The sequence below is a fragment of the Camelina sativa genome, chromosome 3 (genome assembly GCF_000633955.1).
Source record: "Camelina sativa cultivar DH55 chromosome 3, Cs, whole genome shotgun sequence".
Lineage (NCBI taxonomy): Eukaryota > Viridiplantae > Streptophyta > Magnoliopsida > Brassicales > Brassicaceae > Camelina > Camelina sativa.
This window is the reverse complement of record NC_025687.1, coordinates 19,393,961-19,405,094: the sequence shown is the minus strand read 5'-3', so window position 1 is coordinate 19,405,094 and position 11,134 is coordinate 19,393,961. Positions and strand designations below refer to the sequence as shown.

The window sequence follows — 11,134 nt, the reverse complement described above, 5'->3', positions numbered from 1 at the left end:
TGAATAAACCGACGTGACAAGCTTTGTTTTTTGTAGTTGGTATGATTTCAAGGTTAAAAGGTTTATTATCAAGCATTTTTACATGTTGCTTTTTTTAGAGATTTTCGTCTATCTGATATAGATGTTTTCTAATCTTTTATATAAGTAAAATATAACTTTTTTTTTTTTTTGAACAAACATATAAGTAAAATATAACCTAAAAGCTAAAAAAAACTCTAGACATCATTGACTTTTCTATTGTGTTACAAGGAAAACGAAGAGACACACAACTCAAACACTTTAGAAGATCAGAGACTCCGAGTATTGCTAGTTTCACAACTTAGAAACTCTCATTCATGATCCATCACATCTTCACTAGTTAGAGAGCCACATTCCACCAAAACCAGAAACTTGTAATGGTAAGTTACTAAGTTAGTGTCTAGATGATTTAATTTTTAGTCATGTTACTTCAAAATAATAATTTGTGTTTCATTTTAGGATACACATGATTTCTGGAGATTTTAGATCGATAGATAATGAATCTCAGAGAATCGTTGATTATGCAAATTCTGAAAATGAGTAAAGAACGTTTAATGGAACTCAAGCATCTAAACGTCGTAAAAGGCTATCCATTGAAATTGACGACGCTGATGATGTTAACAAAGAAAAGTCACCACCGCAAAGGAAGAGAAGACAGTCTAATGGAGTTGAAGCATCTAAGCCTCATAAAACGTCATCTAGTGAGATTGACGATGATGATGGCAAAGAGGAGTCAACACCACAGAGGAAGACAAAATAGTCTGATGGAACTGAAGCATCTGAACCTCGTAAAAAGTCATCCATTGAGATCGATGATGATGGTGACAAAGGACAGTCATCACCAGAGAAAAAGAAAATGTAATATTCAAATGTGTGGGCAGATTTTACAGTGATTATTAAAAAAGATGGCAAGAGTAAAAAGTGAAGAAAGTGCAATGTGCAAACATTGTAAGTCGGATTTAGCATATAATCCACCAAAAAACGATACAAATACACATAGAAGTCATTTGAGAAGGTGTAACCTTAAGCCTAGATATGGTGATATTGGTAATTTAAAGATTTTTGCAACTTATAACCATCGTATTTTGAATCATCATGATATATGTTGCAAAAAATCTTTAAATTATGACGAATATATAAACTTTAAACCAACCAACTATATATAATTCCCACTCACACCAATCGTTTAGTTATATTATGGCTATTCATTTACAAAAGGAAAATATCATACAGTCGAAGAATTCTACCAAATATCTCTTTGGATTTTGTAAATAATGATTAGGTTTATGAAAAAATTATACAACACGTGTTGGAATCATGAAGGATCAACATACTTGGTAGCAACGACATTACGCATTATCAATAGTTCCCACTGTCGTTGCTTCATTTGATATCAACACAATGTGTTGAAGTTCTGATTTGTCGCCACAGTTTTATAAAACAGTGCTTGATTGTTTTGTCTCCTTTCGATTAGGCACCTACTTGAAGATGAAACGACCGTTGCATTAGAACCATTACATTCTTTCTGTCACATGTGTCTTTTACATGTTGAAAAGCGTAAATAGTATAACATGTGTCGAAAGATATTGATCCGAGTGGTGATACTATTTACGGATCAATATCTTTCGATACATGTTAACAGTACATACGTAGTTACCAGTACGTACGTAGATAGTTAAAAGCAAAACCGTATAAACTAACGGGTAAATTGAGCGGTACAAAAACTCCATTTTTTTGTATTACTTTTGATTTTGTTTGTGTGAGATTACAACGAAAACGGTATAAAAGTAAAACTAACCAATATAACAGTGAAACAGATTTTACCCTATCAAAAAAACAGTGAAACAGATTTTATCATTAATTGATGGAAAAATATGCTGACGCACCACGAATACATCACTATTAAATACGTTAAATCAGAGAAGTGTTCTTTTTAGATGGCTTGATAGAGCCTATATAACTGACGAACAAGAGTAATGACTCTAAAACAAACATTAAACCTTTCACCCAATGGTTTATGGACTTCCATAATCAGGATTCTGAGAAATGCCACATAATGGATGATATGTACAAAAAAAAAAAAATCTTTATCGTATAATTTATATATGTATCTTATAACGGAACTGCCTATCATATAATTCATTTTATTATAAGACTTGCGAGCTCTTATAATTTATTTTATTCTTTAATGAAATTAAAATATTACCAAAGTTATAATTTTTAATCAAGTAAAAATACTTTACATGTATTTTTTAAAAAAAAAGTCAAATTAGAGTACTTATATATATTGTAAATTAATTCACATTTATTATATTCTTTAGAGATCAAATTAAATTATTTTAAAGAATATTTTACTTTATCTAGTTAGGTATTTTAATTAAAGGAATATATGAAGCTGAATATAAATGATTTTCAAAAATACATTTTTTCTATGAAACTATTAAAAATACCCATTTATGGTTTGTATTCAAAAATACCTTTTTAATATATAAAACGACTAAATTTTAAACCTTAAACCCCAAATACTATACCTTATCCCCTAAAAACTATACCCTAAATCTAAAATAGAGAACTCCAACCAAATTTTTTTTTTAAAATTAATTTAATATATTGTAATGGTGTAACAAATTCTCATATAAGTACTTCAACTGGGATGCATATTAACTAAATTTTCATATCTTTAATTTGTTTTCATTTGTCTTCTAATTTTTTGTGAATCTTATATTTTTATACTACCACTTTTTCATATTTGATGTGAAAATTCCAGCATGATACTATTTTTAATATTGTAAAATTTTCTAATCATGCGGGATAGCCTAATTTTTTAATTATATAGATGATTTGATGATTTATTTATTTTTTTTACAAAAAGACGAATTAAATTTTAGAGGTAAAGTATATAACAAATCAATATGGTAAGTAAGAGATATAAAATCTTATTTAACTTGGTTAATCATTTGAAAAATGGGCATTTTCAAAAATACCATTTTATGTTGTCAATTTTCAAATATACCAATTTTCTATATATTGATGACTAAATTGATAAATTCTAAGTGCTAAACTCCAGAGAACCCTACCTCCTCAAAACTATACCCTAGCTATAAAATAGAGAATCCAATCCTGAAAAAAAAAACTAAAAGTTAATTAACGTAATTGTGTAAAAGAGGGTAAAAATGAAAATATTCAAAAAAAAATATATTTTTAAAAGAGATATATCAAAAGAAGCATTTCTAACAAATTATCTTTGAAAAATGATTAATTATCTATTTTGAAGTAATTAGCATGCTGATTATTATCTATTTGTTCTCTTTATTTTTAATACCAATTTGATGTATTTTTGATAAGGTTAATTGTATTTATGTACTTCCATAATATTAGTAAAATGATTATTTTAAAAATCTTTTTACTATCTAATATTTTTAAATTATTCTAAAATCAGTAGTAAAACTTCAAATTAAGTAATTTTAAAAATATTTCTAATATCTAATATTTCTAAATTATTCTAAAATCAATAGTAAATTTAAAATCAAGTAACTCTAAGGTTATTTACTTTAATGTGATTCATATCATAAATCGGTAAGTATACGACAGTTTAACAATATCACAATAGGTCAAAAAAAAATAAACAATATCACAATATCACAAGTCTACGACAATTTTAACCTAATCTTTGAGGTTTACGGTGGATCTCATCGCAATCATTCTTATATTATAGTGAAAGTTCTATGAATACATACCAATATACCACTATAAAATATTTTACTACAAATTATTGTCAAATGAATATTACTTTTTAACGATTTTGTAAACTTAGGTTTACTTGATCAAAAATCAATATTTTATTTAAAATCTATTACGCACTAAGATTTATCTCACCTATATAATTAATCCATTTTTAGTTAGCATATCTTTTATATATATACTAGTTAAAGGCCCATGTAACTATGCAGATTTTGAAATAAATATATATTTTTACTGATAATATTATTCAGATAGTAAATAATAACCCATGTTTTTAAAAATATATATTTGTTTTAGTTATTTTGATTTTAACCGGATTTCAACTTCACACACTTTACAATACAATTGAATATATCCAAAATCTTAAAATAAATAATAAAAACTTATTGAACAATAATAAAATTTACTATTATATTTGAATTATGGTAACCCTTGTATTTTTTATAATTTATATTTGGTAACTATTAGAAAAACCAGTTTCGAAACTCAGGAATTGTACCTTTCAATACATTTTAACTGTTTATTCCATTATAATAATTTGATTTTTAATTGTATGCACTTTCTCTTAATTGATTGTAGCTAAATTTTTCTATCAAAAATAACATATCATTAAAATCACAAATTATTTAAAAATAAAACTTTCACAAATTATTTATTTTTCTTCGTATTCCTTTTCTAAAGACAAATAAAAGCTAAAATAAAATAAAATATACACATATAAATTAATTTTTTAATAATTAATTTTAAAGTTTTTCATGGAAATATTATCTTTTATTATTCTAACACGTATAAAAATCTTATCAATAGATTTATAGATCTCGCGATACCATTAATGACTAACTTTGAAAAAAAAAACTTTATATAATAAGATGTATATATATATATATATAACACTTATTAAATCAGTTCAAAACTTATAAATGCAAAATGGTGGTCAGATGTAACAGATAAAATAGACATGATATATTTAAAATTTGTATCAATATTTTTTTTTTATATGTTTAGTTGCATTTTTATGTAATATTTTCATCTGTTTGGGTTATCTTTTTTCTTTTCTTTTTGAGAATGATTAGATGATGATTTTTTTTTTCTTTATTGAGGCAAAATTTTGAATTGAAGACAAGTGAGAATATTGTGTAGATATATATATGTACGGCTATGATGATAATATATATATTTGCTTACTAGACTTCTAGATGGTGAGAATATTTTTACCCACAACACCTTTCACTACAAAAATTGTATTGTATAGTTATGAAAAATTGTGTAGATATAACAAGTTTTACGTAGCTAAATAAAAATTGTGTAGATATTTTTGGTTTTCTCATTGCAAAAATTTATGACGATATAGGCGAACTACTATGATGATGTATTGTTAAGTATCAATTCTCAAACTTTTGATTATCTCAATTCTCGTCAAGTTTAATCACAACATGTTAATTTTATATTGACCGTCTAATCCTGATTACAGTTTTGATTCATGTGCATTGACCGGTTTACTTGTGTAAGAAGAAATGAAATGGGAAGAAAGTTCTTTCTTTATTTCCTTAATACTCTCTTAACCATTACATGAGACTTTACTTCCTATTTATACAATCATAAAACCCTAGTTCCCTTGACACATGTCTTCATTGGTGAGGAGGTTAAGAACGTCATATCGATTGCTTGTCACTGTCTTCGTTTCCGTACTACGGCCCGTCGCTGTCTCGTTTGCTTTAGTGGTTGAAGCTTCCTCTGCAATGTCGTTGTCTTTGTCTGTTGTAAGTTGCAGAGTCGACTGTTTCTTAGCAGGCTTAATGGGCTGCTTCGGATGTTGAATGTTATTGGGCCTGTTTTCAGGTTTTGAAGTCCACTCTGTTTTGGAACCTGCTGCTTCAAAAACAGGTTTTAGCTGAAGCTCTTCTATACGCCCCTGCAAACTTTGTGTGGGTGGCACACGCACACCAAGTTTGAACCATAAAGTTTCAAACGGCTTGTAGGGAAGAGATTTGGTAAAGATGTCAGCGAGCTGCAGAGGAGCAGGTATGTCTTTGACAATCAGGGCTCCCAAGGCTACTCTTTCGCAGACATAGTGGTAATGAGTTTCAAAGTGTTTGGTCTTGGAATGAAAAACTGGATATGCTGACAAGTAAATGGAGGAGAGGTTGTCACCATAGAGTTCTGGAGGATCCGGTTGCGGGATGCAAAGATCTCGGAGCATATTGTTAATCCAAACCAGCTCAAAAGTTGTTTCAGAGAGCTGCCGATACTCTGCTTCGGTAGAGCTTTTAGAAAAGGAGGATTGCTTTTTAGATAACCAGGAAATGATGTTCTTGTCTAAGAAAGTACAATAGCCTCCTATAGACCTTCTTGTGTCCTTGCATCCTGCATGATCACTATCACTGTAGGCTCTAAGGCTTGAAGTCAGTGTTTTTGTTGAATAGGATCCCCATGGTAGCCTTACCCTTGATGTACCGAAGGATACACTTAAGGAGTTGAAAATCTGAAACCGTAGGAGCATGCATCTTCTGGCAAACAAAATTTACTGCAAATTGTATATCTGGCCTGGTTAAGGTGAGATATTGCAGCTTCCCTGCTAGACTGCGGAAGTAAATGGAATTTGGAAAGAGTTTCTGCTGGTGCCGAACCTTACGAAGAGTCTTTGGTAGTGGTGTGGGCATAGGAGCACAATCAATCATACCGGCAACTGGTGCCGAACCTTACGAAATTCCTGAAGGATGCAGTGATGGAGTGGAGCAAACAAGTACAAGGGATGGTCATACTCAATCATGAGTGCAGTGCCATAATCCAGAGGACTGCTTCACCTAAGAAACTGAGCGACCTGGGATCGTTTACCTTACCTTTCTCGATCGGACCACTGAAGTTCGGAAGATGCCTTTGCGATTTGGGAGCATCCGTCAGCCTAATGCCACTAATTGTAGCCAAACGTCTTGGATTCGAGAAATTCAAGCCTAGCAACATCCAACTGGTTCTGGCAGATCGAACTACGAGGTTGCCAAGCGGAGTTCTGGAAGACTTGCCGGTCAAGGTAGGGTCAGTAGATGTACCAACCGACTTCATGGTTTTGGAAGTGGATGTGGAGCCAAAGGATCCGCTTATCTTAGGACGACCATTCCTAGCCACCGCAGGGGCAATGATTGATGTAAGAAACGGGAAGATCGATCTGAAGCTCGGGAAAGACCTCACTATGCAGTTTGACATTTGGGAAACTATGAAAAATGATGGTAAGGAGGGATTATTGCATCAAGAAACGGAGCTCTACAAGGAGCTGCTTGATACTTATCGAGAGTTCATCGAACATGAGCTAAGTGAGGATATGAGGGAAGCTGAAAGAGAGGGAGTGATGCTCGACAACAAAAGCTCGGACATATCAGTAATCAACTCCTACGTCATGTCGTGCAGTTGCTCAACACCAGCCCACCCGGACGCTAACACGATCGCCCCATCGAGTAGGATGATCAAGCACAATCTCGAGCAGCAACTCCAAACCATTGATGATTGGTCCGAGTCTAAAGCGCCAAAAGTGGAACTCAAACCTCTTCCATCTGGGCTAAGGTACGCTTTCTTAGGACCTAATTCAACCTATCCAGTGATCGTCAATTCTAGCCTGCCTGAAAAGGAATTGGATTTGCTTTGCACTCAATTAAGAAACTATAGGGGAGCAATAGGCTATACTTTAGATGATATCAAGGGTATATCCCCTGATCTTTGCACCCACCGGATAAACCTAGAGGACGAATCGTACTCTAGTGTGGAACGTCAGCGTCGGCTGAACCCGAACCTGAAATAAGTGGTAAAAAAGGAAATTCTGAAGCTGCTCGATGCTGGAGTTATCTACCCTATTTCTGATAGCACTTGGGTGTCCCCGGTGCACTACATTCCGAAGAAAGGAGGAATCACCGTTGTCAAAAACGAGAAAGACGAGCTGATTCCCACAAGAACGATAACTGGTCATTGAATATGTATTGACTATAGGAAGCTTATAGCAGCCTCGAGGAAGGATCATTTCCCCCTACCTTTTATCGACCAGATGCTGGAACGACTGGCTAACCACCCTTACTACTGTTTCCTTGGCGGGTATAGTGAATTTTTCCAAATCCCAATTCACCCTGCTGACCAGGAGAAGACAAACTTCACTTGTCCTTACGGTACCTTTGCCTATAAGAGGATGCCTTTCGGTTTGTGAAACGCTCCCGCGACTTTCCAAAGATGCATGACATCCATCTTCTTGGATTTAATAGAAGAAATGGTGGAAGTTTTTATGGATGACTTTTCAGTATATGGAGCTTGTTTCACATCCTGTCTGTCAAACCTCTGCAAGGTACTGAAAAGGTGTGAAGAAACCAACCTAGTGTTAAACTGGGAAAAGTACCACTTTTTGGTCCAGGAGGGAATAGTTTTAGGGCACAAGATCTCAGAAAAGGGGATAGAGATCGACAAGGCTAAGATTNTGATATCAAGGGTATATCCCCTGATCTTTGCACCCACCGGATAAACCTAGAGGACGAATCGTACTCTAGTGTGGAACGTCAGCGTCGGCTGAACCCGAACCTGAAATAAGTGGTAAAAAAGGAAATTCTGAAGCTGCTCGATGCTGGAGTTATCTACCCTATTTCTGATAGCACTTGGGTGTCCCCGGTGCACTACATTCCGAAGAAAGGAGGAATCACCGTTGTCAAAAACGAGAAAGACGAGCTGATTCCCACAAGAACGATAACTGGTCATTGAATATGTATTGACTATAGGAAGCTTATAGCAGCCTCGAGGAAGGATCATTTCCCCCTACCTTTTATCGACCAGATGCTGGAACGACTGGCTAACCACCCTTACTACTGTTTCCTTGGCGGGTATAGTGAATTTTTCCAAATCCCAATTCACCCTGCTGACCAGGAGAAGACAAACTTCACTTGTCCTTACGGTACCTTTGCCTATAAGAGGATGCCTTTCGGTTTGTGAAACGCTCCCGCGACTTTCCAAAGATGCATGACATCCATCTTCTTGGATTTAATAGAAGAAATGGTGGAAGTTTTTATGGATGACTTTTCAGTATATGGAGCTTGTTTCACATCCTGTCTGTCAAACCTCTGCAAGGTACTGAAAAGGTGTGAAGAAACCAACCTAGTGTTAAACTGGGAAAAGTACCACTTTTTGGTCCAGGAGGGAATAGTTTTAGGGCACAAGATCTCAGAAAAGGGGATAGAGATCGACAAGGCTAAGATTGAAGTAATGGTTCAGCTGCAACCTCCTAAATCGGTGAGAGATGTCAGAAGCTTTTTAGGGCACGCAGGGTTCTACAGGCGATTCATTAAAGACTTCTCTAAGATCGCACGACCGTTAACGCGGCTCCTTTGTAAGGAAGCAAAGTTTATTGTCGACAAGGACTGTTTAGACGCCTTCAACAAGATAAAGGAAGCTTTGGTGAGCGCGCCAATAGTTCAAGCACCTAACTGGGACCATCCCTTCGAGATTATGTGTGATGCATCAGATTATGTTGTGGGAGCAGTACTGGGTCAAATAATTGATAAAAAGCTCCATGTGATCACTCAGGATTTGTCCCTCCGCCTTACCAGATGCCATACATGATGCCTTATACGATGCACCCTGTGAGTGGCTATACGGGTGATCATTCTGGACCTCTTCCACCATACCCATCATACTACCCGATGCCCTATCCGATGAGCTACGCGGTACCCCCCTCGATCAACCCCTCGGATGCTGGTCCGAGTAAGTCGTCCGTGCATATCACCGAGCTCTCTGATGAGGAAACACCGGCACCTGCTGAAGCCGGAGACGACCCTGGCTACACGTTGGCGAGTATGGAGGCTGCTGCAACCTCCTTCTTCACCAACCCATGAGGTACCCAATTCATCCGATCTTTGTAAATAACATTGCATTTAGTTTCTTTCATTTTGTGTGATTTTTGGATTCTCTTTCCAACTTTTATTTACACAGAGACTGTGTAATTTAAGTTTGGGGGAGAGTCCTAGAATATTTATAACATTATATTTTATTTTCTTATTTCAAATTTTTGCATGCTAGTTTTATTCATTTGAGTCTGCATCTATGTGCATCGAAAAACCCAAAAAAAAAATAAAAAAATNGAACTGCATCTTGATTTAGCTAAGTTAGAATTTGAACTAGCTAATAGATTTGGTTTTGAAAGATAGGTGGTTAGTATGTTTATTTGGGGTTGGGTTGAGGAATATATATATAAAAAAAAAACAAAAAAAGTTCCTAAGATTAGAATCAATTAGCTCTAAGTCTCTAAGTAAAAAACAATATAATAAGAGAAAAAGTGTTTGCTATAGTCTCCTAGAAAGAAAAAAAAACATATATACATATTAGGAGTTTAGCAAAGGAAGAAAAGAAAGAAAAAAAAGGAGAGAGAGAAGAGATCTAGAAGTTTAAAGTTTAAACTTTAGGCAGTAAAAAAAAAAAAAAAGTTAAAATCAAGGATGTGGGTAGTATAATTCTAGGGGTTTGATAAAAAAAAAAAGAGAAAGAAAGTGAATGAGAAAATGGTAGATTATCAAGAGTTAAGCTTTGTATGCCCAAATTGTTCTCAATCTTAGATGGTTTTCACAATTGTCTAGCATTCCTTCTTTTGAGAGAAAACCACCCAAAGAATTTGTTTGAAACCACCTTACTAAAAAGCCTTACCCTTGAAACTGATTGAGCTTGATTCACCTTCCATTTACAAGAATTCGCCAAACACTTAATTGAATGTGAAAGAGATGTTTTTTACTTTTAGATGGAGGTTGAACTAGATCGATGCATGGTAATAAGCAACTATCTTCAAAGACTATAGCTTGAATCCTTCGCTTAGCATATAAAGATTATGAATCCCCATTTTCAAACCACACCGCCCTACTTCCTTGCTAGAGGACTAGCAAGATTTAAGTTTGGGGGTCTGATAACTCTCTAATTTACATGTTTTTAGCATCCTTTTTTGTCCATATTTTGCATTGTTCATACCCTTAACTTAGTATTTTTAGGTCATTAACTGTAGGAATTCACTTTTAGGCCATTTAGGGTGTTGCATTTTTGCATTTGCATATTTTGGATGAAAACAGGTGCTTAAGAGCCTCAAATGGGAAAAAACAAGGACAAACCCGAGCATGTACCCAAAGGAGCCATCGAGATGGAAGAAAAAGTCCGAACCCCAACACGATCGAGGAGGATCCAATAGCATGAAGAACAACTCGAGGATCTACCCGAGGACGAACTCGACCACATCCTTGTGTACCACATCGTGTAGACCCTCGGGCAGGACTGGGAAGCTAGGTCAAAAGGGTTTCCATATATAAACCCCTCCTCCTCTTCCTCGCAAAGGAGCATGCCGCAGACCCTCAAACCAGAGAGCGAGAGCCTCTGT

The 11,134-nt window shown here is 34.7% G+C and overlaps 1 protein-coding gene across 1 annotated transcript; it reads left to right on the top strand.

Annotated features, from left to right (window-relative positions):
* Nucleotides 8,776-9,342, top strand: LOC109130639 (uncharacterized mitochondrial protein AtMg00860-like). The gene is made up of 2 exons (XM_019240495.1): nucleotides 8,776-8,850; nucleotides 8,917-9,342. Exons 1-2 carry the CDS (start codon nucleotides 8,776-8,778, stop codon nucleotides 9,340-9,342), a joined length of 501 nt encoding a protein of 166 aa, XP_019096040.1.